The sequence below is a fragment of the Lepus europaeus genome, chromosome 12, assembly GCF_033115175.1.
Source record: "Lepus europaeus isolate LE1 chromosome 12, mLepTim1.pri, whole genome shotgun sequence".
In the NCBI taxonomy this organism is placed as follows: Eukaryota; Metazoa; Chordata; class Mammalia; order Lagomorpha; family Leporidae; genus Lepus; species Lepus europaeus.
This window is the reverse complement of record NC_084838.1, coordinates 104054042-104081647: the sequence shown is the minus strand read 5'-3', so window position 1 is coordinate 104081647 and position 27606 is coordinate 104054042. Positions and strand designations below refer to the sequence as shown.

The 27606-nt window shown below is 48.0% G+C and overlaps 1 protein-coding gene across 3 annotated transcripts in view; it reads right to left on the bottom strand.

The window, feature by feature from the left end:
* FRMD3 (FERM domain containing 3) overlaps nt 1-27606 on the bottom strand; it is a 280228-nt gene that overhangs the window by 79024 nt on the left and 173598 nt on the right. For all 3 annotated transcript variants that reach the window (XM_062208655.1, XM_062208654.1, XM_062208656.1), the window contains 3 exons: nt 16341-16419; nt 10119-10216; nt 4150-4273 (listed from right to left, as the gene is read on the bottom strand). In XM_062208655.1, the coding sequence (XP_062064639.1) occupies nt 4150-4273; nt 10119-10216; nt 16341-16419 (301 nt within the window). The remainder of the gene's footprint in view (nt 1-4149; nt 4274-10118; nt 10217-16340; nt 16420-27606) is intronic.

The window sequence follows — 27606 nt, the reverse complement described above, 5'->3', positions numbered from 1 at the left end:
AAAGCAACCGAGATGTCCTAGCAGGTGAATGTATAAACAGACTGCGATAAACCCAAACAATGGAGTATTAGTCAGTACTAAAGCTAGACAAGCTATCAAGCCAGGAAAGACATGGAGGACTCTAAACGTTTAGGGGTAAGTCAAGAAGACAATCTGAAAAGGCTGTACACTCTGTGGTTCCAATTACAACATTCTGGAAAAGGCACAACTATGGGGGAAGATATGTGTTTTTCAGGGAGGAGTTGGTGGGGAGGGATGATTTTTAGGACAATGAAACCACTGCTGTTTTACATTTATCCAAACCCAACAAGGGACAACAAGAGAGAAATCTCATGCAAGTGATGGACTGTGGGTGATTTTATAATGTGGCTGTAGGTCCCCAATAGTACTGAATGAGTCACTCATTGAAGGATGCTGATAATGGGGGCAGTTGTCAATGTCTGGAGGCAGAGAGTAAGGAGAGTAATCTCTCAATTTTTCAGCGGATCTAAACTTTTGTTAAAAATAAATAAATAAAGCCTGGGGGCCGGCGCTGTGGCACAGCAGGTTAATGCCCTGGCCTGAAGCACCAGCATCCCATATGGGCACCAGTTCATGCCCTGGCTGCTCCACTTCCTTTCCAGCTCTCTGCTATGGCCTGGGAAAGCAGCAGAAGATGGCCCAAGTCCTTGGGCCCCTGCACCCACCTGGGAGACCTGGAAGAAGCTCCTGGCTCCTGGCACTGGATCAGCACAGCTGCAGCCATTGCGGCCACTTGGGAAGTGAACCAGCAGATGAAAACCTCTCTCTCTCTCTCTCTCTCTCTCTCTCTCTGCCTCTCCTTTCTCTGTGTAACTCTGACTTTCAAATAAATAAATACATCTTTTTATTTATTTATGCCTGATTATTTATTAATGCCTGATTTAAAAAGGAAAAATACTGGTCACTGAGAACATGAAGACCCCGAGGGCTGTCTGCCAGCTCCTATCACTTTCTCAGCACCTGTGAGCACAGCACTTATTCACTGCTGGCTGGACCACAGCACTGGTTCTGACCAATGAGCTGTAAGTGGCACTGTGTCCCCTCCAGGCTGAAGCAAGACCTTCCAGAACTCTCTTGTCCTTTGGCCCAAGATCCAGCAAATTCAATCTTGTGACTGCTCTGAGTGACAGCCAGGAGCAGAGGTCCCCAGCTGACCTCTAGTGGACACAAAGCAGGAAAGAAACCTGTCTTGTGCCAACCCAGGGCCTCAGCGAAATCAAGTTCATGTCAACGAATCCAGAGATGTGCAATAACTTTAACCGGCTGTGTTTTTCCAAACTGTGACTTCTCCCCTCCAGGGAAATCAAAGATATTGCATAATGAAAGGAGGAAAACCTGACCCGGGTATGGAAACCACCCCTTTTCCACTTTAAAAAAAATACTTCTCTCCCTGTGTATCATCACCATCACTTCTGCTAATAACGTGTTAGCATTTCTACTGTCTATTTTGTTTTCTTTTTTTTTTCACAACCTGTTCAGAAACCCCAACAAAGACCAAATGGAATCCTCTTAGAAAAAGTCTCCACAACAAGCCAGCAGTTGCCCCATGACCCCCATGCTGTGTGCAGGCCAAGGGGTACTGTGACAGCTGGGAGAGGAGAATGGGATGGCCACACAGGTGCAGCCTCACACCAGTCTCCCCCATCCACCACCCCTTCCTGGCACCGTCAGGTTTGCAGAGCAATCTGACCAAACACTGGGTTCCCCACCCAAGAAGGCCAACCTGTTCTCCACCTGTGTGGGGCTGAGGCTGCTCTGGGGTTTGGGGGAGACCTCAGCCCCTACCACAGGTTTCCCATCTGTCTCGAGAAAGTCCCTCTCTCTCTGCACTATCAGCTGCTTCTTGCTCCTCTCCAAAGCTAACAACAGTCTCCACTACAGATACAGAACGAAAAACATGGCTGCTAGGAGAGAGTGAGCCGAAACACAGAGGAAGCCCCTCTCCCCCGCCGAAGCCGTCCTTATAATGCCACAGGATCCCAGCGGTTTCTTCCTTGGATGTAGATCCTGGACCTACACACAGGACTCTCAGGATGTCCCCAGCGCGAAACATCACGTACACCAAGGAACAGCAGTTCTGCTCAAACCATAAAACTTACTTCCAAGATTCATAAACCATGGCTGGCCGATGACCCCCTGCATTCCCGGGGGCAGGATGACCACTTTCAAGAATATCAAGAAATCCAGGTGTTAGCACAGGCTCCAAGCTACAGTTTTCCTACTATTAAAAAAAAAATATCGAATCTTCTTTGATCCACCCATTTCCCCATGAAATCCAGTAGTCACCAAGCCTTGTTGCAATGTCTCCCAAGCGTCTTGTTTCAAACTCCTCTACTTCTCTTCTGTCCTAGGTCCTTGGTGTGGGTAGCAGAAATGACTAATTGGCCCTCCTCCACCTATCACCATCCTGGGCACCATTACTATGGTCATCACCACAAATCACCCAGACAACTACTGACTCCCGTGCCTACTCAGCACAGGTGCACGAGCACGGGCATTAGTGTCAGGTTAAGTCCTGACTGTGTACTAACAGGGCAAGGCCTTGGTTGCACTTTCCTTGCTTTGCAGAGTTTAGGGGGAATAAGTAAGATAATTCATGCAAAACTCCCCGCACAGTGTGTGACATCCAGCAGGTGCTCAATAAATGTTCATTATTCTCCTATGTTCCGAGCACTTGAGGTGGTGCAAATTCTGATCATGGAGCACTTTTCCATTCCCCTTCCCCAGCACTCAGCAATCTGTGAGTCTTTGGTCCAACAGTGGTCGCCGTGTGGTCCCCAGGGCAATGCTATGCCACAGACCCCTCTAGTGGATACTGGAACTCCATGTCACCTCTAAGGTACTCATCTCCACAATGCAAAGGGAGTAGTGAGTGTTTCCTATGTTTTCAACAAAGCTTTCATTAGGACACAACACTCCCAAATTGCCCATAGAAAGGGCAAGTTGCTTTCCAAAATCGGTACAGTGTTTGGAGGGCTCATCAGCTATATCTCAAGGAATAAACAGTCATCTCCTGCCAATTGAAATAAACTTCTCCCACGCTTGTGCATAGGTGCTCTTCTCAGACCCACCAGAAGAGGGAGTGCTTGCATGAAGTAGGGAGCTTGGGCACTCCCCACAAAGAGACGATTAGTTGTCCTGTGATTCCTATCCCACTAGCACAGTTTTCTCTACAATCACAAATGGCCCAGAAGAGGGCAGTGTCTGCTCTTGTGGTTCTTCATCAATACTCGTCATAACCCTGTCCAAGACTGATACTATTATCAAAATGCATTTTCCTGTGGTTTGCCCAGGATCTAAATCCTCGTTCCAGACTGGAACCCGAGTTACTGAAATCCCAGGTTGGCAATGATTCCTGTGCATGCTTCATTTTGTTCCCAGTGGTCTGTGTAGAGAGTGGAAGCATCCCACAGTGCTAAACCCCTGGGTGCCTGAACTCCAGTCCAGCCTCCAACACTTATTAGCTGTGTGACTTTGGGTAGCTGCTTAGCCTCTCTGTGCCCTAGTGCCCTCACCTATAACATAGAAATAACCACAGCACCTACATCCCCGGCTTAATGGGAAGATTAAAGGAGCCAAGACGTGCAAAGTGCTTAGAACAGTGTCTGGCACATCGTGAATCCTGCTCTCAATTTTGCAACTCCTGCTACCACCCCTCTGAGGTTGTGGTCCCACAGCCCTACAACCAAAGGAATGGGAAGCAGCCGCTAAGTCTGCCATTTTGAAAGCAGCTCAGCAAAGGGAACTTTTTCGTGCTGATGGATTCTACTCTACTTGGAGCCAACACTTCCAACAATGGCCACAGCAGGGGAGGCAACGCAAAACCCAAATGAACTTATTTACCTTGGATTTCATTTTCAGAAACTCACAGTGGTTTTAGAAATATATGTATTTCCACATACATAAGAAAATACATGGCTCTAATAACTGTTGATGGTTCATGAGCAGCCACTCAGGGGAGCCCCTCGCTACTGAGGCTGTTGATGGAGGGCACCAGGGTGTCCCTGACAGTGCCCAGAAATACTGTCCGGCCACCCAGAAGAGCCCACCCATGCATCAGAAACAGTCTCGCTTCACAGTGACCTCCACATTCCCACAGTCGTATTTCCTCGCCGCTAACACTCTTACCTGAGTTCATTCTTATGAATTTCCATGATTTTTCTTTCCAGCTTCTGGGACTGCTTGGGGAAAATCTCAAACTCACTGATGTAATTCTCAGGATGCTCATCGGGATCATAATCACCGAGCTCAGCTGCAACCAGCAGAAAACAAAGAGAAAAGGTTAAAAACAACACCACGAGCAGAGTGCATGTGGAGTGGCTCTCGCCACCCAAAAGAACAGCTTGGAATAAGCTCAATGAAAACAATGTATGAACACCCACGGAAGCCCACAGGCTGAGTGTCTAGATTAGAAACTCATAGTGCATCCAGCTCTACCAGCACGGACTTGGGCTTGTCAAATTTCCCTGGGTCAAATTTTCTGTACAATAAAGGAACTTAAATCATTATCTCTCAATGGGGGCACTGTTGGCGTTTCGGGGTTCAGGCAACTTTACTGTTTGAGACTTTCCAAGAAATTATAGGATAGTTAGCACCTCTAGCCTTCAGGTACTAAGTGCTAGTAGCAGACCCACTGTGACCATCCAAATGCTCCCCCCAAGAACTAGCCCTAGGATTCAAAATTTCGTTTAGACAGGAGGTATATGCTGGGCAGCTCTAACACACAAGATAATAACAATGTACTGTCTACTCGACAGATCACTAAGAGTAGAATTTAAGTGCTTCTGCAACATGAAAAAATATAGGTTGTGAAGTAGTGTGCATGTCAATTAATTCCGCTTAATCTACAATGCATATATATTGCAAAGCACCAGGCTGTGCACCATAAGTGTGTGCAATGTTCATTTGTTAATTAAAAAATTTTAAGTAAGAAAAGTTAATGCCTTGCCAATATTTCCAAACCTCCCCAGGATGGTAGGCGATGCCACCCGTGGTTAGAAACAGCGGGCTTTCCTTAAGGTCCCTTCACAGCCCATATTCTCTGAGACTAGAGACTCCCTGGATGGAGCTACACGCTCTCAGATTTGTGCAGCTGTGGCTCATTCATTGAAAAAATCTCAACACAAAGGAGCTCAAGGGCATTGCACTTAAAAATAAAAGCACTTGGGGCCGGCCCCATGGCGCAGTAGGTTAATCCTCTGCCTGTAGCGCCGGCATCCCATATGGGCACCGGTTCTAGTCCCAGCTGCTCCTCTTCCAATCCAGCTCTCTGCTATGGCCTGGGAAAGCAGTGGAAGATGGCCCAAGTGCTTGGGGCCCTGAACTCGCATGGGAGACCGAGAGGAAGCACCTGGCTCCTGGCTTCAGATCAGCACAGCTCCGGCTGTTGCGGCCATCTGGGGAGTGAACCAACAGAAGGAAGACCTTTCTCTGTCTCTCTCTCTCACTGTCTGTAACTCTACCTCTCAAATAAAGAAATAAAAAATCTTTAAAGAAATAAATAAAAGCACTGTTCTTCAGAGCTGGCAGTGTATTCCAGGCACAGAAGAGCACACCAAATTGAGGTTCTGGGACAGTCACGTACTGATTAACAACAATTTGGTCAAAGACAAGCTGCACACACAACAGTGGTCCCAGAAGCTTATGCCACACATGGCCATCATAGCTGCCTGAGTTTGTGCCAGTGCGCCCTGGGGCCTTCGCACAGTGATGCAATCCCTAACAATGCACTTCTCAGAATGGCCCCTGTTGTTGAAGCACAGAACTGCACAGGGAGCCTCTGGAGGATCTTCAAAGCACCTATATCTCTCTGAGGAGCCAAGGGGAGTTGGCAGAAGCAGGGGCCCGATCCACAGCCTGAAGGAGCAACCGTGAGGTCTACCAGTGGGGATACTTGCTCCTGATGCCACAAACTCACCACAGAAAATGAACCAGAAAAGAAAGGTTCCCAGGCAGAAGCCAAGGAGACAGCCCAGGCGTATATGTTAAATACTGGAAAACTATTGGAAGAACCTGATTATCAACAGAGAGATGTTCAAACTCATAAGCAATCAGAGGTTATGCTTCACAATTTACACCTTTATCAGTGGCAAACGCTGGGAAGCTGGCGGAGACACGAGGAAATGAAAATGCTGATATACCTCAGTGGTGTATGTCGTCTTTTTAGAAAGATAGTGCAAATTGTCAGGAAAATATCACGACCCATCAATTCTACTTTTGGGCATGTGAGGGGACTTCAGAAAGTGTGCATTCTTCCATGAGTTTATTGGATACTCCTCACATATCCTAGAAATACTCTAGGTACACAAAGGTTATGTTTAAGATTTTTCATCACAGCATCAATCATGATAGTCAGAAGGTGGGGGCAACTTCATTGTTGGTGGGACCAATAAGTCTAGTACAGGAGACACACCGAAGACACTCTGTAGCAACAAAACCACAAAAGAGACACATAGCAACATGGCTAGATCCCCCCAAACAGTATTCTGGGCATGAAAAAGAAGGAATACATGGAGTTATAGCCTTATGCAGCTTATGAAATAAAAAAATGCACACATATAAAATAATATTAATCATTTTATTAAGATGTATGCAAAAACAAAGACATTATGAACCCAGCTGTTGCCTTTAAGAATGGAATGGAGAATAAGGGAAAAAGAAAAATCAGTTCATCAGTAGATGGACCCAACGGGATCAATGATGAAAACAAGCCAGGAACTCAAACTGGTTTCTAAATGAAATAGATACAACAGTCTACACACACACACACACACACACACAGGCCCAGTGAGCTGGCTATGGATCCTAAATATTTAGGAGATAGCATCAGTATAACATAATGTCTCCGATTTCCATAGGCAATGAGATGATGATCACTGATAGGAAACTGAGTCATCTTCAGAGCAAAGAGCAGCTTGCAAGGTGGCTGTGAAGTGGCAGGCACTCTCTAGGAAATCCCGTTAGGAACTATGGACTTGCCCTACTCCACACTGCAAACAGGTGGCCTGGAAGCTGCCAGAAAACTTAAGAAATGCCTTGGAAACTCATAGGGTCGCCCCCCTCAATCTGTTCTCTGTCCTCTCTTCCCGGGAAGCTTATTTCTGATTCTGACTTTCTATTAAGCAGAAGCCAGTGTTCTGTTGAAAAAGAACCTCTACCAACCGTGGTTCTCTCCTACTTAAAAGCCAAGGTGTTGACACGTGGCACACAGCATCCTGAATGGTCTGAGGTTTGAAACGGATCCTCACACTTTTCTAAGAGAATCCAACTGCCAGGAAAATCCAAAGACTTGGAAGCTAAAGGGTGAGCAGGATCAGGTGAGGAGAAGTCTAAAGGGGAGTGGCATTTCCTCACTCCGAAAGAACACTGGAGACAGGACAGGGAAGCTGCAGAGTCAGCTCCGAGACCCTTCCCTGGCTCACCCCCACCGGGTCAGGGGACCTCCCGAGGAGGCTCAGGAAGCGGGCATCCTTAGTGTCCCCCTGTGTCATTACCACATCCTCACAGACCACCTAAGCCATTCAACAGCTGTCTGGAGGACCCATGAACAAATAAATGAATGGCAAGTGAAGACCCTCCCAGCATGCACCCAACCAATTTTTCCCTAAGGAGAAGGCATACACTGGTGCAACTGAGCTGAACGCCCTGACCATGGACTGTATTCTACTTCCACGGAAGCAGGAGGAAGTGAACAAGAAGACCCAGAATCACTAAGCCACACGAAGACAACACAATAGGGGTGTGAGAAAGACCCTGCAGGAGAGAGGCAGACCAGAAGACTTCCTGGAGGAAGTGGCATCTGATCTGATTTCTGAATGTGTAGCAGGGGCTGAGCACACCAAGCCCAGGACACAAGTCCAGTCCCTCCGTGGTGGTGGTGTTCGGTCGAAGGAACAGGAGAGGAATCTTTACCAAGAAAGGATATAAATAGAGTCCAAGGATTGCTTCTGTTTGTTTTGCACTTTGTATTATGAACAAACATGCACTGCACAGATTGTATATGCTCATTGGGTTCAGGCACCACAGGTAGCAAAACAATGGTGAACTGGCTGTCTCTTCCACACTCCAAATATACAAAGCTTAAAAGCCATTCCTTCAAGGAGCGTTAGTGAGCAAAGCAGCGACAGTCACGTGACTTCCACTTCCTGGTGGCCTTCCTCCTGATTCCCCAGCACCTTTCTCTGAATTCCTTCCAGAGCCGTGGCCGCGATAAACCCGAGCGGAAGAGAATTTCAAGAACCCAGCTGTCGCCAAATGAGCAGTCACTGACCCAAACACGTGACTGCGTTAGGGTGACAAGGACTGTGGCTGCCTGAGGCCTGAGCTGTTCTGAAATCCTGCTGCACAGCCCTGCTGCCCGGGGCAGTGTGGACGCCTGCCTGCCCCGCCGAGTCAGCTCTGCAGGAGGACAGGCGGCTTTGGGCTTTGTCACGGCCGACTGAGGGCAGAACTGTTCCCCACCACCCCGTCACTGCAGTCCTCTCTTCGGGACACGGAGTCTCCCCATGGGGCTTAGCACCCCTGCCAGGGAGGGGGAAACAGCACACACGGAACCCTGAGACCAACGCAGCTGGGGCCAGCTGGAGGGGCGAGGTTGCGGCTTGGACAGGGTGGGTGGCGCTGACATGCCCGGCACTCGGGGGCTTTCTCTCCTGAGCAGTGAGTGCGGCGTGGTGCTGCGGTGGCAGACACAGCTACACAGCTACGGTCCATCCTGAGCACGGCGGCCACTCCAGGCCTCTCACGTGCACGGCCCTCCTAACCCTTTGCCTCTCTCCCTACCTCCCTCTCCACTTCTCAGTCTCTTCCCCTCTCTCCCTCCCTCTCTTTCTCTTCCTCTCCTTTCCTCTCTGCGTCTCCTTCCTCGCGGTCTCTGTCATCAACATGAAGTTAGCAACCTTGCTACAAGTGGTCGGATCACTCAGTCCCTCCAGACAGCCCCAGCCCAACAGCCTGCTGCCTCCCCACCCAACCCAGGGGAGCAGAACACCTGAGCCATTCCTCACCTGGCTGCTGGGTCCACCCCCAGCCATGCATGGTTGCCTCTGGCCCAGGGAGGAACAGCCAAAGGCCACCCACCCCAGGTCCATGCACCTGCTGGTCTCCCACTGCGCCAGCCCCTGGAGCTTGCTCCATGCTACAAAGAACAGCGGCCATGGCTGACCAGCCTGCGCTTGCCCTGGCCTAGTGCAGAGCAGTCTCGGACATCACGGGGCCAGAAATGGAGGCCCGATGACTCCACTTCATAGAGGGAGCCCAACAGACTTGAGGAATTTATCTAGCCAGGACACGGGGAAAAAGATTCAAATTAAGAAGTGGCTCACAGCTGAGGAAAGGAGCCGAGACACACGGACACCCAAACACACACAGAGATGAAAAAATGCTCAGAAACACACACACACACATACACACAAGGCTACTCCAAAAAACTTGTGTGGAAAAAATAGGATAAAGAGAAGACTGTGTTCCGGTGCAAACACTTTTGTTCAAATCCATGAGCAGTTTGTTCATAATATGCATTTTCTGTGAACTTTTTGATGACCCCTGGTATGTGTAGATTTCAATGGTGGCACTAACATAGACTTATTTTAATTCCACTTTCCACAAAGTGTTCTTTGAGATATATGATAAAGAGAGAGAACAAGGAAGGAAGGGAGGGGGAGAGAGGGAGGGAGGGAGGGGAGGAGGGAGGGAGGGAGAAATGCTTTCAGGGATGATTCCTTTCGATTGACACATAACTTCCTGGACACAGTCCCCACCCCACCCCCACACCCCTAATCCCCCCGTGAGGCTCCACACCTGGCAGTCAGAGCTCAGGACACAGAGCTCCTGGTGGCACCACACACTCCAGCCGCTATGAAAGACTCGATCTCCACCCGCGGGCCTTGGAGGACATCTCTGTTTGCCCGTGTGCCCTTGATCATCTCAGCTCGGCCCTCCTCCAGGCCCCCACTGGCTTGGGCAGGGAGGGCAGGAGGGGCTCTGTGCTAAGGATCCAGCCCTACCTGGCCCCTAAGCAGAGACCCAGGTACAGGCCAGGGAGAAGGGAGGCTCTGACCAGTCCAGGGCCTCAGTGTGCGGGCTCGGGTCAGACTTACCTTGAACGATACAGGCACCCAGGTAGGCAGCGTCGGAGAAGGAGCACAGCAGGCGGCCGTGAAAAATATCTCTTTTAATCTGCAGGTACAAAAGGTACCTGCAATACAAAAGGAGAAGTTGTTGTGCTATGTCTTCGCTGAAGCCTAGGAGAAGGACGACTGCCCATGCTTTGTCAGCCTGGGTCACCAGAGCCCTGCCCAGCTCCAAGAAGCGGCTGAGGCACCCAAGGCCCCTGGGGGAACGAGCAGGGACAAGCTGAGGGAGCCTCTGGGTTCAGAAAGCCCCCGAGTGTCTGCACTGAGCAGACCCCATCAGCTCCCAGAGCCTGGTGGGCTGAGTCTGAGCCTTGTCCAAGAGGCACGACCGGAACTAAGACAGCCACAGAGCGCTGGGGCCACTGCTGTGTGCAGGACCTCCCACTGGTGACAGCCACTGCCACTGCCATCACCTCCGGCGTCTCAAGTTCTCTTTAAAACGGACAGTCAGGAAACAGACTCAGGCGGTGCACCAAGACCAGCCCCACTGTTACCCAGGGGGCAGACAGACTCAGCAAGTAAAGTGGTAAAGAGGTGTGGTGATGAGGCCAGAGAGCCAACTGGTTCACAGCTGGAGCTGCCCTCTGAGGAGTGCACGCACCTGAGCGCGCGCACACACACACACACACACAGAGGAATGGCAAACTTGGATTCAAGGCCAACCCCTGGCATGAAACGACCCAGGGCAGCAGAGGGAAAGGCAGCAGCTCCCTAGGAAGGGTTTGGCCCACACACAGCTCTAGTAGTGTTGTCACACAGAAAAGCAGCTCCCCCATAATCTAGGAGAATGTTAAACTTTTTAACTATTCTTTTCAAAAAACGCTGTAGTGCCCAACATTTACCACCAGGAGGCGCCAGTTTGCAAGCCCTGACTGAGGAGCATCTGTTCTCCAAGCTAATTAGGCCCTCTGGATTTTCTGTCTGGATTTTCCAGATTCAAGGATCAGGTCTGAGGTACGTTGCTTCTGACCAAACTAACTGTGCAGGCATATGCAGGTTATTTTCTACACTTCTGCTTTAAAATAGTTTTATTTATTTCATTTGAGGGGTAGGAAGAGATGGAGACTGAGAGTTCCCATACCCTGGGTTCACTCTCCAAATGCCTATGATGCCGGGGCTGGGCTGGGCTCACTAAAGCCAGGAGCCACGAACTCAATCCAGGTCTCGCCCGTGGGTAGAGGGGCCCGAGCACTTGAGCATCACCTGCTGCCCCCCAGGGTCTGCATTAGCAGATGCAGTCAGGAGCCAGAGCCAGGTACTGACCCCAGGCACTCCTAGGGTGGGACTCAGCAGTGACTGCCTTCCCATCATTTTTGGAGTTTAACTTTCTGAAACATTTGTTCTCTTTCCACAGTCGTTAGGGGGAGGGACACCTCTCGATCAGTCCCAGCTGCCACCTTGTGATGGGTCATGGGATGCCCAACTCTGGGAGTCTGGGAAGCATCTGAGTAGGTGAGCTGAGCTAGGCAGGTGATGCCATCTCATCCACGAGGTCCCCCACAGAACACAAAGGCAGTGGAAGGTTGGATTCCCTCCCACCCAAGGGCTCGGGGTGGACCTTAGTCTACTGCTGCCCTCAGTGCTCCTGCCACACACCTTCAGACGTGGACTGAAGCGCACACCATTGGCTCAACTGCTCTCAGAACTCAGAGCCCACCTCAGCTCTCCTGGGCCTCCAGCTCCCAGGCCGCAGACCCCTGGATCTCTCAGCCCTACAACCATGTGAGCCAAGAGCTTAGAACAAGCCTCATTGCTTCTCCATGCACGCCCGCGGCACCTTCAGGAAGGTCACGAGAACGGAAGTAAAAGCTAAGGTGCATTTCCAAGGCCTCGCTAATCCTGTGTGTGCGCCCATGTCCCACCTGTCAGCTCTGTGTCTCTGGAGAACTCTAACACACACCTGCAGTGCTCAAGGAAGCTGATCTTTGCTCAGTCTTACATGGAGCAGCAGGTGCACTCCCACGTTAAAGGCAAAGAAACGGAGGGGCCCAGTGAGGGCGACTGACATGCTACAGTCATAGAGGTGCTGCCAGGCCCAGAGCGCTGGAGCACAAGATACTGTGAAAGATTCAATGCCTCCTTGATGCTTTCATTCAACAAGACCTCATCTCTCACCTGGGCCAGGCACTGGGGATGCTGGAGGCTCCAAAAACTCTCTTGGTTGCAAGTAAGTATGGAATGATGGGCAGGGGATAAAGGCAGTTGCTAATGTACTTATTGTTCAAAGGAACAAGACTGCACTTGTTAGGTAAGGAGCCACAATAGCTCTCTGTCAGTGCTTCCTCCACTTTAAAGGCACAGGAATTGTGGACGGAGGGAGGGGCACTGCTCCGTCAGCCCCAGCTCCAGCCTTGTGAGGGTTCACTGTACATGGCAACCCGACTGGGCCAGGAGACATCATGGTGCACTTGATGCTCCCTCGTGGGTGTGTAGACGTGTGTATGCTTTATTTCTAGGTGTCTGTGAGGGCGGGGATCCTGTTAAAATGCAGACAGTCAGCTAGTCTGGAGTAGGCATGAGCGTCTCTACTTCTAAAAAGCTCCAGATTCTTTGAGTAACAACGTTCCACATCTATGGTTCTCACCCCTGACTACACACTGGATTCATTTGGAGAAGTCTTAAAAACTACCAATGCTATGGATCCTTGGATCCCACCCCAGAAAATGTTAAAATCAGGACTTGGGCTCTCACTGCAACTTATGTAAAAAAATGGTCATAGTAATATTACTCATAACAGCCAAAAAGCAAAACAGCCCACATATCCATCCACTGATAATGGATACACGAAGTGCAGTGTAGGCAGCAGAGTATTATTCTAGCGTAGAAGGGGGAAGTCCTGAGAGATGCTATAACATGGATGGCCCCTGAACACAGTCTATTAAGTTAGAAGAAACCAAGCATATAAGCTGTGCATTCCTTGATGTCGTTTACATGAAACGTCCAGCATCAACCAATCTATAGACACAGAAAATAGATCAGTGGTTTCCAGGAACTAGGGGGAGGAGAGGAAAACAGAACGAGTGTCTGGGAGCAAGATTTCCTACAAGAGTGATGAGAAGGTTCTGGAATTAGATCACTGTGGTCACGGTAACATATCCTGGACAGTATACTAGAGACCTCTGAATCGGAAACTTCCATACCTGTCAGAGGAAACAAACGTTTTGAACACACAAAGGGGATTGGAGAACTACCTGAAGGGGATTTTGAACATAGATTTTGGGGTCCCAGCTGCAGAGCTGCAGGTTCAGCAGGTCTGGGGCAGAGGCCAAGAATCTGCATTCCCAGGTGATGCTGGATGAGGCCCAATGACCTCCCCTGGAGAACACGGCCCTAGGCCACCATTCAGAAGACCAAAGTCACAGGGATACTTTGATCAAATCTCCACTTTTTTAAGGACCAAAGGCCGTGAGCTTTCTTTTCCAACTGCTGAATGTACGCCCTAAGCAGCAAAGCATTCATTTCCATGTTTTGATGAGTTTCGTAGTGAAAAATAATTTTAAGTAACTATTGCATTCTAATCCCTAATTCAGAGATTAGGGCTAATGAAAGCTTCCAGGGACAGGGGAGAGATCAGCTTCCACAGCATCAGAATTAGGGTCCTTGCTCATCTCAGTGAGTGCAGGACATAATCAGGATTATTGTGGAGTTGGCATCATCCACCAAGCCTTACAAATGGCTTCGGAATCAGGATCCGCACTTTTTAATGCAAAAGCTACCAAAACAATAATGCATCCTTTTTTAGTATCATGCCCACACAGAAGCATTACACAAGAAAAACACAAAGAGGATCTGGGACATAATTTATTGTGCCACTTTCATAACATTGCTTCTGAACCGAATACAAATTTAAAGATTACTCTTTAGAAAAAAAAAAAGAAAATGAGGGGCCAGAGCTGTGGCTCAGTGGGTTAAGCAACGGCTGCAGTGCCAGCATCCCATATGGGTGCCGGTTCGAGTCCCAGTTGCTCCACTTCTGATCTAGCTCCCTGAAAATGCACCTGGTAAAGCAGCAAAGCTGGCCCAAGTCCTAGGGCCCCTGCACCCATGTGGGAGACCTGGAAGAAGCTCCTGGCTCCTGGCTGTGGATTGGCCCAGCTCTGGCTGGAGAGTGAACAGGGGATGGAGGATCTCTCTCTCTCTCTCTCTCTCTCTCTCTCTCTCTCTCTCTCCTTCTCCTGTGTAACTCAGCCTTTCAAATAAATAAATGAATCTTTAAAAAATTGTTTTTCCTAAAAAAATTAAAACTACCATACTTCTGATAACACTCAGTTCTAGAGAGTATTCATAGAAGACCCAGAAATCCAAGGGGTTGCTTAAATGGAGAAATGAAGGATGAAAAAGCTTCCAGGTATCCTTTGTTGTTTTACCCTTTGAAACCTGCTTTTTTGCTAACATTTCTTTACTCCAAAACATGCTTACCAAAGCACGGTAATGAACGTCATCTCAGCTTCTTGAATTTTAGACTAACTTCACAAGAAACCACAACTTATCATAGAAGGTAAACCAAATGCCTTCGAGACGAGGATTTAAATGGTAAATACTCGAAGACTTTTGCAGCTTCTAAATTGGTTTGGAATTCTCAGGCGGCGCGGAGTGGGGAAAGCCCATTTCCACCCACGGGAAGGCAGAGGACTATCTTTATCTCACAGCTCTTCAATAAAGGCAGAAAAATGCTAGCGAATTTAACCAAGAGAGGCTTCACTAGGGTCACTAACTAGAACTGTGCATTCTTTTCCCATCCAAAGGGACTCCTTCCAACTGCCACAAAAGATCTCTCCTTAATTTATATAGTGATGCACAATGTTTATCCTCCAGAACAGATTAGAAAGAAAACAGGTGACAAAAGAAATACATTAGCATCTGATTTACTCATCCTAATCATAGCACCTTGCAGGCAAATAAAATCAATCTCTCCCTCCCTCTCTCCCTTCTCTCTCTCTCATTCAGCTAGACAGTAGGAAACGAGGGAGGATTTATCAGATAGATACATTATCCACACACGAAGCAGGCCAAGGCCACATCACTGTGTGATGCTGGTTCTATGAAGTGCCCAGCACAGGCAAAGCCACAGACACAACACAGGCGGGTGGTTGCCAGGGGCAGGGAGAGAGGGAATGGGCACGGGGATTCTGCTTTAGGGGTGATGAAAATGTTCTGGAATTCCACAGTGCTAGTGCTTGCCCAACATTTTGAGTGTACTGAATGGCAGTGAAGTGTACACTTCCAAATGGAGAAATTAATGTATGTTACATGAATTTTACCGATAGAAAAAAAAATGACGGGCCAGATGGTAAAATACCAACAGCATTTCTAATGCCCACCAGACATTATCCTTCCTGTCTACACACTCACACACACACCCCCTCTCATTTTCCCTCTCCCCCAGCACTGACCTTACTAAGTGGGCGTGAACAATTTAGTAACAGAGAATGGGACCAGGTGTCCCCTCCAGAGACTTCAGGTGGAAAACAAAACACCCAGGAGTCCCCACCCTCCCACTGTGGATGATCAAGGGAAATGGCAATCGCTTCTGTTGCCTCTGCACCTAAGCAGATTACCGTCAGAGCTGGTATAAAGCCCCATCAAGGAGGAAGCACTCGACAGCTTCCACCTCCACACACAGCAGTCACATCGGCCGCCGGGGTCCTGCTCAGCAACACATTATTCATGGAAGCTGAGCCCCTGCAGGTGGACTGGCAGAGGACCGTAGGAACAGAGGAGGCCAAAGGACTGGGAAACTGGGAGAGCTGGGCTACTGGTGGAGAGAAGTCTGCCCCACAGCTGTCACTCAGCACAAAGCACAATGCTTCGTCCCTTCCACCAGGTGATCCTGCCCCTCCCAAGACAGTGTGAACCCAAGACACAGCCAGGGCTGCACCAGCTACGTGTGAGCTACGAGACAGTGGCTTTCTGTTTATTTTTAGCACCCACTCTGAGTTTCTCAGAGAGCACCTCCCACTCATAACACCTGCCTTTTTGCATAGCTAATGACACTCCTGATGACAACTATTTGAAAAAAATCTCTAGACAGTTACGTGAAAGCAAAACACTGGGAGCCAAAGCGCTAAGTTCAGTGCCTGCTGGGTGAAGGTGTTGGTCCCAGACAGGAACTGTGTCTAGCTTGCCAGGCCCCAGGCTCTGGCTGGGTGAAGGTGCACACAAAACATACAAACAAACAGAAAATACCTGGTGAGCTCTTCTTTAATCTTCAAGGGCTCGTGTGGGTAGAATTTCACTCTAAAGCACATGGTGTATGGTGGATGAGCTGAAACATCATAAAGAAAAGGCATGAGAAAAGCAGCAAGAGACCAGGAACTGCAACACGCTCCGGAGGTCAGCCACGAAGCCTCACAGCCCAGCCTGGGCTCAGGGGCCGAGCAGACAGCACGCCCAAGGAAACAGACAGCGACAACACAACTCAAGGAAAACGCTTGCCGGAATACCACAGCCGGTGCAGAACAGGAGCAGCCGCGTCGGGCAGGACACCTTTCCACGTCACAGGCACAGTCCAGGGACCATTCTCTCATCCATTCCTCCCCACCCCCTTGGGACAGAGAAATGGCCCATACGTGTCACTCCATTCAGGTGTAGGGGCTCATGAAAGAATTTTTAGCCTGTGAGGTGGGAAAATGTCACTGCACCTGACTAGATCTCCACAAATGAGGATGCCTTTGAATTAAAATTGAGATTTCTAAAAACATGTCAGCCATGCATAGATCCTACTTTGTAAATTTTTTAGAATGATCTGTTTAGGAGGAAATCACCTGTGTGGAAATAAATACTTCTATAATTCTCTGGCTTGTCTGAATCAAGATAGTACTGTGTAACTCCAGGCAAGTAATATGCAATTCTAGTTGAGGTTTATGATTCTGGGATGTCCTCATTGCCTAAAATATCCAGAACTCAGGGACCAGCTAATACAGAATTTCCAGTGTCTTCTAGACCGTTACTTGCCGTATTAACTTAATAAATGCATACAAGTGAGGTAAGATGCACTTAGATTTCAGTTAATATATAGAATGAACATCTTAAATTCAAGGAATAGAATGGTTAATGTTACTGATTCCACGGATGGCTGACATCCTTGTCCATCTCCCTTTGTAACAGTAGAGCCATCAGGATAAGCTCTGAGTCTATATCCAAATGTGAGCATAAAGCTACAGCTCTGAGACTCCTCTTTTGAAAAAGGCACGGACTGAATCACCAGCCATTTCTACAGCATCAAGTACGAAAGTGAAAATGAGAATAATCTAATCTAGAAAATGATTAATAAAGATAGCTTGATGGAGCATCCACATCATAAGAAAACACAGCAGCATCTTGCTGGCTGCCTCAGCAGAGAAGCTGATAGTACACACACTCGCACACACACACATACACACACACACTCTCGACTCTTTGTGTACAGTACCTGCTTCCCCAGGGAACTAGCAAATGTCTTAACTGAATTGAGTGTCCCTAACCTGACTTTGTGTTCCCCAGATTGAAGAAAGGGAACATTTTTTTTCTGAAGCACTGAGAGGAAAGGGACATTTTCTCTATAGCAAAGAAGCAACTTAGAATAATGCAAATGATCTTCAAGCCATTCATCATTCATTATGACCTAGAAATTCAGTTTCAACTCATAATACTTTAAACAGTCCCTAGATTTCCTTTTGATTTGTTGGAACAATCACCCTTAATGATTAAAACTAATGGATTTTTATTATACAATGGATGAGATAGCTCTTATAAGATAGGAACAGCCAATGATGGAATGTAGATAGATGATAGGGGTAGACAGGCAGATATTGATAGATATTGATAGATAACAGGTAGATGATGGATTGCTAATTAATAGGATAGACAAAAAATAGATGATAGGTAGATAGGCAGGCAATAGACACAGATAGGCAGGCCATCCACTTCATTTCTTCACTTTTTCTCTATTCTTGTCCCTTTTGTCTCTCAGGTCCCCTCTTCACTTCATGCCATCCCCAAACTTTTTAACCATTATTAACAGCATCATTTATTCTCTATTTAACTTATCTTCTCAAAGTGAGATCACATTACGCATGCATCACTTGCTTTCCTCACTTAACTCTGCATCCTGCCCATCTCTCTAGGACAGCACATATTATTATCTACACTAATCACGTACTAGATCTCATTATGCACGTACCAGAATTTACTCAGCCATTCCCTTTGAGTCGTCACTCAGGTTGGTTCCATGTTTTTGCAATTCAAGCAATTCTATTTGTGAGCGTGTGTGTGTGTGTATGTGTGTGTGTCTCTATCTCAACATCCTTGTGCCTAGATCACTGAGTGCTAATATATTTACTTCTGTGATATATATTCCTAAAAGTTGAAATGTTGGGTTCATGGACAGGAGGAAATGTTTTAAAGGGAACAGAAAATAAAGTCAGCTCACTGGGGACAAGCCAAGAAAAGGAAGATTACAGAAGGTAACCCTAAGCAAAAGATGACTCTTATCTGTGCCAAACGTTTGGTGTAGAATCAGTAGATGGAAAGAGCTGAAGAAGGAGTTATCTGTGGACCAATAAAACCCAGTCCCCTCTGTCACAGCACGGTCAACCTGTGGGAGAAGACACTGGGGTCCATCTCCACTATGAAGCTGAGGTTTCAGCATCCAGAGTGGGGGGAACAGCAAACGCCCCTTGAGATCTTGAGGTTTTTTTTAAATAGATTTATTTGTTTATTTTGAAAGGAGAGAGAGAGAGAACTCTTCAATCTATTGGCTCATTCCCCAAATGGCCAGAATGGCCAGGGCTGGACCAAGCTGAAGCCAGGAAACTGGAACTCCATCTGAGTCTCCCATGTGAGTGACAGAGGTCCAAGAACTTGGGCCACCTTCTGCTACCTTCCAAGGCACATAAACAGGAAGCTGGATCAGAAGCGGAGCAAGCAAGACTTGAACCACTGCTCCAACATGGGATGCTGGCATTGTAAGTGGCAGCTCCACCCACTGTACCATGACACCAGCTCCAAGAAACTGAGTTTTTTAGGGGTCTTTCCACAGTGATCTCTTTTTTTTTCATTTTTTTTTTTTTTTTGACAGGCAGAGTGGATAGTGAGAGAGAGACAGAGAGAAAGGTCTTCCTTTTTGCCGTTGGTTCACCCTCCAATGGCCGCTGCAGCCGGCGCATCTCGCTGATCCGAAGCCAGGAGCCAGGTGCTTCTCCTGGTCTCCCATGCGGGTACAGGGCCCAAGGACTTGGGCCATCCTCCACTGCCTTCCCGGGCCATAGCAGAGAACTGGCCTGGAAGAGGGGCGACCGGGATAGAATCCGGAGCCCCAACCGGGACTAGAACCCGGTGTGCTGGCGCCGCAAGGTGGAGGATTAGCCTGTTAAGCCATGGCACCAGCCTCCACAGTGATCTTGAGTGAGCTGTTTACCTCCTCTGTTCCTGCTCTGGGAGATGGGACAGGACCAGCTGCCACCTTATCTCCCAGAGGCATTTGGACAGCTCCAGGGGGCTCTTGGCAAGTGCACATCCAGCATTATCTAAATGTGAGATTTTAGAATGTTGGGATAAACACTCCTACCAGAAAAAGACCAAGAGAAGTGGAGGTGGAAATGGGAGGCAGAGAATGGGAAAGACGAAATCAATCTCAAGCTGAAAAACATTTGCCCAGCCTTGTAAGTGTTTAAAACAGAGAATCCCACTGAGTAGCAGAGAAGAGAAAAAAAAGCCAAACCCACTTTGAAAACACCATGAGCACATAACTGCACTGCGGGCAGCAGGGCTCCTCTCTCCAGCCCACAGACACCTGCCAGACAGGGCAGCTCCGTGGGCTGCTCCCCACGCATGGCAGATCCCAGGGCAGCATCATTCAGGTTGTTTGTTAACACCGAGACCGTGGGAGAGGTTCAGCCGTGTATAAAGGAGGGACCGGTTTTCTCAGCTCCATCCTGACACCTTGCCCAGAAACAGGGATGGGGATAAGACGTGACTGGCCAAGTAGGCTTCCAGGTGGAAATAATGAAAAAGAAAAGGATTTTCTATTTTTAACCAACCACCTTTCTCAAGTCTTTTAAAAACCCAAATATACGAGGGGAAGGGGTTTAGTCTAGCAGTAAGCTGCCATGTGCCACACTGCAGGGCCTGGGTTCAATACCTGGTTCTGGCTCTTGACTCCTTCCTGCTAATGCAGGGCCTCAGAGGCAGCAGTGGCTCAAGTAGGTGGATCCCTGCCTGTCACAGCCTGTCACTGTCAGCTGTTGCAGGCATTTGGGCAATGAAGCAATGGATGGGAGTGCTCACTTTCTCTCTCTCTCTCTCTCTCCCTCTCTGTCTCTCTCTCACTCTCTCACTCTCTCTCCCCCTCTTTCTCTCAAATAAATACAAATATTTTAATTCTATATTTTTGAGATATAAACATCTCTCAGCAGCTTTGCTTAGAAAGCAGAAGTTGGGGGCCGGCACCGTGGCTCACTTGGTTAATCCTCCGCCTGCGGTGCTGGCATCCCATATGGGCACTGGGTTCTAGTCCCAGTTGCTCCTCTTCCAGTCCAGCTCTCTGCTGTGGCCCAGGAGGGCAGTGGAGGATGGCCCAAGTCCTTGGGCCCCTGCACCCGCACAGGAGACCAGGAGGAAGTACCTGCCTCCTGGCTTCAGATCGGCACAGCGCCAGCCATAGCGGCCAATTGGGGAGTGAACCAACGGAAGGAAGACCTCTCTCTCTCTCTCTCTCTCTCTCTCTACCAGTCAAATTAAAAAAGAAAAATAAAGAAAGAAAGCAGAAGTCTTGGAGGTGGCACTGTGGCGCAGCGGTTAACACCTCGAGTACTTTGGCCATCCTCCACTGCTATCCCAGGCCACAGCAGAAAGCTGGACTGGAAGAGGAGCAACCAGGACTAAAACCGGCGCCCATATGGGATGCTGGTGCCTCAGGCAGAGGATTAACCAAGTGAGCCACAGCACCGGCCCCCAGCCAACCTTCTTTACAAAGGGCCAAGGAGTGAACGAGGGAGGTCTTCAGAGAGTTCACGGAAAATGTCTAACATAAAAATACTGTCTGTGGATTTCAAAATTTTTTGCACGACAGTAAACTTAAGTTCTGTTGTCCTGAAGCTTTATAAAGTAGTCCCCCCATGTTGCATTTTGGGGCCTCCAGCTTTCTGTCTCAGCTGCCGGCTCAGCTGCTGCTGTGGGGAAGGGACCAGAGCTGGCATGATTGTGTTCCACAAACAGCAACATTCGGATTCTGTACCGTCTTCGTGGGACTCATATTCCGACTGTTTTTCAGACATTTTAAAATGCAGAATCTGTTCCTAATCCACAGGTCACCCACAAAGAGGTGGCAGGGCAGGCATTCGGCCTCATGGCTGGGATACAAGTTAGGACACCCACACCTGCATCCCACTTCAGAGTACCTGGGTTCGAGTCCCGGCTCCGCTCCAGATTCCAGCTTCCTGCTAATGTAACTGGGGCAGTGGCAGAGATGCTTCACGTGTTTTGGTCCCTGCCACTCATCTGAAAGACCTAGACTGATTCCAGGTTCTTGGCTTGTCTCCCCTCTCTCTCTCTCTCCCTGTCTTCTCTCAAAAAAAAATTTTTTTTTAATTTGACCCATGATCCCTGGTACAGAGCACAATGAGGATAATGTGGCTAAGTGACCGCAAAGCACTCAGCAGAGTGCCTGAAACCAAAGTCCTCAACCTGGAATAGTGATTACCACTCCAACATGCATGCAGCAAGCCAGCCAGCTCTCACCTGTGTAGCCTCAGCCTCACCTGGCCTTTCACCTGGGATGGGAGAGTGGAGAGGGGACTCCCACCTCTTCAGGGAGAGCAAGGGTGCCAGCACTATGAAACAGGTGCACCTATGAAGACGTATTTGAGCCCTTGTATCTGAAGGAGAATTTTGCTGCCTATGTCTGAGAATCTTAGCCACAAAGTTAGCAGGAGCACCTGGAACTGAGAGCAGGAGACACCCACTTGCTGCCAATGCTGTACAATTCACTGGACCCCTTGGGAATCACGTTGGTAGCTGTACATCAACATGCAGTAATAACAATTTTAACAGCCAAATTCAATTACGTATCTAACTTAATACTGAGATTTTATACTATAAAATTGCATTCCAAACTCAGGTTATAAAAAATTTTTATGATTTTATTTATTTATTTGAGAGGTAGAGTTACAGGCACTGAGAGGGAAAGATAGAAATGTCTACCATCCACTGGTTCACTCCCTAAACGGCCGCAACAGCTGGAGCTGCACTGATTCTAAGACCAGGAGCTTCCTCCAGGTCTCCCACATGGGTGCAGGGCCCAAGCACTTGGGCCATCTTCCATGGCTTTCCCAGGCCATAGCAGAGAGCTGGATTGGAAGAGGAACAGCTGGGACTAGAACTGGTGCCCATATGGGATGCCAGCACCACAAACCAAGGATTAACCTACAGCACCAGAGCACCGACCCCTATGAAAGGTTTTTTAAAGCTTTCCTACCTGCCTCTGCTCTTCACATACCAAGCCTGGAAGCCCCTGGTCCACCATGAATTTCATTCAGACATGCATGCTACCAACACACAAGTACTTTTTTAACCTGATATTTATTAGTTTTTTAGATAGCATATTTTTTTTTCTTTTTTGACAGGCAGAGTGGACAGTGAGAGAGAGAGAGAGAGAGAGAGAGAGAGAAAGGTCTTCCTTTTGCCATTGGTTCACCCTCCTATGGCCGCCGCACCGCGCTGATCCAAAGGCAGGAGCCAGGTGCTTCTCCTGGTCTCCCATGGGGTGCAGGGCCCAAGGACTTGGGCCATCCTCCACTGCACTCCCGGGCCATAGCAGAGAGCTGGCCTGGAAGAGGGGCAACCGGGACAGAATCCGACGCCCCGACCGGGACTAGAACCCGGTGAGCCGGCGCCGCAAGGCGGAGGATTAGCCTAGTGAGCCGCGGCGCTGGCCCTAGATAGCATATTTCTTAAATTTACATTATAGTCAAAGGCTTTATGCTCCACTAAATAAAGAATGAAAGGAAAAAGACCTTAGTTCAGAAGGAAAATAGGCAAGGGCTGGCTATAAGCAATAATCAAGTGAAAAGATGTTCAAATTCACTCATATAAGCTAAATTTTAAGATAGTCACAAAATATTTAAAACCACAACAGGACACAATTCCTATCAATTTATTGAAAAAATACATAAAACAAAGTTGGACAAAACACTGACTTTGCAGCAAACATACACACAGGCATTTCTTTCTTTTTTTCAGCTGTTGCTCCACATAGGAGACAGAACATGCATTTGAATCACAGGGGCCAGTATGAAAAACAGGGCTTCCTGACGAAGGAGGAAGCCACTGGGAGTAGTGCCCAGTGACACAAGAGCTCCCTCCAGGACAGGCTCCATCCGTGGCCTTTTCCTGAGGCCCAGGGACCCACCACCGTACCTAACCACGGTGATGCCCAAGTCGCCAGCAACCACAACATACAGATAGAGTGAAGATTACAAATGCATGGCTTGCTCGTGTCATTTAGAAATGCACACTATGAAACGAAGGCTTTTTGTCGTCACTCCTGTTGCCATTATCTCTTTCCCTACTGGAACATAGAGGAAGAGCACAGAGCGGCTCAGCCCGCATTAGCTCTTTGAGAGAAGGACCACATATGGACATTTTTGATGAAATAGCTGAACCTGGGAGAAAAAGAGACACGTAGCCAAACCTAATGAACTACCACGAGAGCAAGAGAAACTGGCTTCCAAAGCTGGAAGTTCTGAGACCTTCCAGGGTGTGAACAGAAGTCACAGATGCTCTTCCTGGAAAGAGTAAAAGCAGAAAGAGCAAAAACAATCAAAACTAATCCACATTAGTTGGGAACTTAGTGTTTTTGATTTATGTAGTGGGTTCTGTTGAGCTATGTGTTTTATTTTTTAAACTTCTTCCACCTGCTCCCTAAAAGAACATTTCAATTAAACTCAACAAGTGTTTATTATGAATCAATTACATGCATAGCCTTGTATTACAGCCATGAATCAACTGAAGAAACCTTCCAAACTCCTGATTCACAGCTAGGCCTGGGGGTAGACAAGTGTGGGTATATGAATGAAGACAAAGAGAAAGGCTGACCCAACAGGTCTAGAGACCAAGAATTACTGTCACTACAAGTATTTGGAGAAGTAACATATGCAAACCTTGGTTTACCATCAAAAGCATATGACCAAGTTCAGCACAAAACAAATTAACAAAAGGGCCAGGAGAACTAAGCCACAAAGCAAAGGAATGAAGTGTCACCCAAAGAGAAGGCTAAGAGGGGTCTGCTCAGGACAGTGGCATGGACAGCTTCCTTCCCTACCCCCCCAAAAAACCGTCTCATCCTCCTGGAACCTCAGATTATGTCCCTACTTGGAAACTGTATGTTCACAGCTGTAGTTAAGAAGAGCTCATGGGCTCTAAATCCAATGACTGGTGTCTTCGTAAGAGAGGCAGACACGTGGACACAAAGACACCGGGAGAGGCCTGGTGAGGACAGACCCAGCCGCAAGCCAAGGAGGACCTGGGGTTGTAGGTAGCTGGCGGCTGTTGGAAGGGTCAGGTTCTTCCCAGAGCCTCTAGAGGGAGCATGGCTTCAGACCTCCAGAGTTGAGTTGTCCAAAGCCATCCAGTGTGTGATAATTTGTTGTGGTGGCCCTAGGAAACGAACACACCCAGCAAGAAAACGAACACACGTGAGCAGCTGGAACAACAGTAAGTTGGGAGCCAAGTGGCCCCGTGAATGAGTATGGGGGCTGAGCGTGCTCGCGCACGTGCTTTCTCCCCTACTGATGAGCTCATTCAGCAGCAAGAGACGTATTTGTCAGAATCATCCTCAGTGGTGGAAAATGCCAGAACACGAGGGATCGTGATAGAAACATAAAGCCTAAGAACAGACCCTCCATATCCAAGACACATGGCATCTCAGGTCCCCAGGGAAAGCCATCGTAACTTCTGGGAAGAACCGTGGCCCTCAGCCAGCAACCTGCTGGTGTAGCTGAGTCAGAGCCACCACGACAGAGGCTGATGTGCACGCAGAAGGCACTCCCAGGCACCCTGCCCCTTCAGGGTGCTTGACAGCCACACCATGTCTGGTAAAGCAGGCGAGAGTGAGATCTTAACCACCCTGCTGGGCTCATCAAGCCCCCGGCAGGCACCAGCTGGGAGGGGGCAGACAGCCTGTTGAGAGTAAGCCAGCCTGTTTGCATCCAGCTCTGACACTGCACGCTTCATCCACCATGCGCCCCGACTTCCTTCCCTGCCCCTTCCCAACCTTCTCCCCCCACCCCCCTTTCCTTTCTTTCTTGATTTTTGCACAAGGCTTTCTATTCTTATCCTTTTCTTTTTCTCTTTCTTATTATCGGGTAGTATATGAACACACTCTCATTATAAAATATCTCAGTAAAACATAATCCTATATAATAAGGCCTCCTGACCCTCCACCCCACTATCTTCCCCAGAGGTCACCATGTACAGTGTAGTATACAACTTCCTAGTCCCTCTTTCATGCACTTACATAGCAATAGTCCTTTGTTTTCGTAGAAATGGATCATTTTACATGTGACTTTATTGTTTATTTTTAATTACTTTTATTTATTTGAGAAGCAGAGACAGAGCTTCCATGTGCTGGTTCACTCCCCAAATGCCCACAATGGTTGGGATGTGGCCAGGCCAAAGCCAGGAACTGGGAACCCAATCCAGGTCCCCTACATGGGTGGCTGGAATTCAGCCATTGGAGCCAGCACTGCAACAGGAAATTGGAGTTCGCAGCTGGAGCCGGGAATCCAAGCCAGGTACTCGACGTGGAATGCAGGGATGCTACCCAGGAGTTTAACCCCTGGACAAAATGTCCACCCCTATATTTGATATTTTTATCTGCTTTTTAAACTTACCAATATAACTAATAAGTCTTTCTGTGCTGACAGATAATACGTGTCTATCACATTCTTTTTATTTTTTAAAGGCTTATTTATTTATTTGACAGGTTTCAAGACACACAGAGAGATCTGAGAGAATGAGAGAGAGAATCTTCCATCTGCTGGCTCATTCCCCAAATGGCTGCAAGGGCCAGGGCTGGGCCAGGCTGAAGCCAGGAGCCTGGAACTCCCCCTGGGTATTCCACATGGGTAGCAAAGGCCTTCTTCAGCTGCTTTCCCAGATATATTGGCAGGGAGCTGGATGGGAAGTGGAGCAGCTGGGATGAGAACCCGTGTTCATATGAGATGTTGGTGTTGCAGGCAGCAGCTTAACCCTCTGCACCACAATACTGGCTCCCTGCTTTGTTCTTTTTAATGATGTTCTTTTTATGCATGTATGCAATAATAATAAGTTATAAATAAATAAGTTATGTACTCCACATAACTTATTTAGCCTTACCAAAATTACTGCGCTTTTCATTGCTTCTAATTCTCAATGTTATAAACGATGATTGAGTATCCCTGTATAATAGATACCTGTGCAGAATCGATATTTTCAGAGACACTCACAGAAACTGACTTGGTGGATCAAGAGATATGGGCATTTTTAATGTCAAAAGATGTGGCCGGCACCATGGCTCAACAGGCTAATCCTCCACCTTGCGGCGCTGGCACACCAGGTTCTAGTCCCGGTCGTGGCACCGGATTCTGTCCCGGTTGCCCCTCTTGCAGGCCAGCTCTCTGCTGTGGCCCAGGAGTGCAGTGAAGGATGGCCCAAGTGCTTGGGCCCTGCACCCCATGGGAGACCAGGATAATAAGCACCTGATTCCTGCCTTTGGATCAGCGCGGTGCACCGGCCACGGCGGCCATTGGAGGGTGAACCAATGGCAAAAGGAAGACCTTTCTCTCTGTCTCTCTCTCTCTCACTGTCCACTCTGCCTGTCAAAAATAGAAAAATAAAATAAAATAAATAAAAAGATGCAACAAAATCTCCCTCCATAACAGCTTTACCAGGCTACCCCCTCTCACCAGCACAGTGTACCTGATCCTCACCAACTAGATATTATCAATATTTATTATTGTGATTTGCATTTCCCTCATTGCAAATTATGTCAAGCATCTGTCTCTGAGTTTATTGGCCATTTGCTTCATTCCTTCTCCAAGGGTTTTGCACATTTTTGGCTGAGTTATGCTCTGGTTCATAGCATCACACTTTATACATTCTGCATATTAATACTTGTTCTACACTTGGTAAGTGTTCTGCCCATTACTCTGCCTGTGTTTCAATCTGTTAATCATTTGTTTTATTGCCATTCATTTAGCCAACATTTACTGAGAATCTACTCTGTGCAGTGAACAAACCAAATATCCTGGGTTAAAAAGTTTACTTCCTGCCCAAATTTGTTGGCATGTTGTTTTGTTCCTTCCGAGTTGTCCTTTATCCTTAGAAGGCTCTACACACCCCACAATTATAAAATATCCATAAAGCTTTACTCAAAATTTCCACAGCTTGTTAACTATACTAAATATATATTGTTAAATATACTGAAATTTATTTC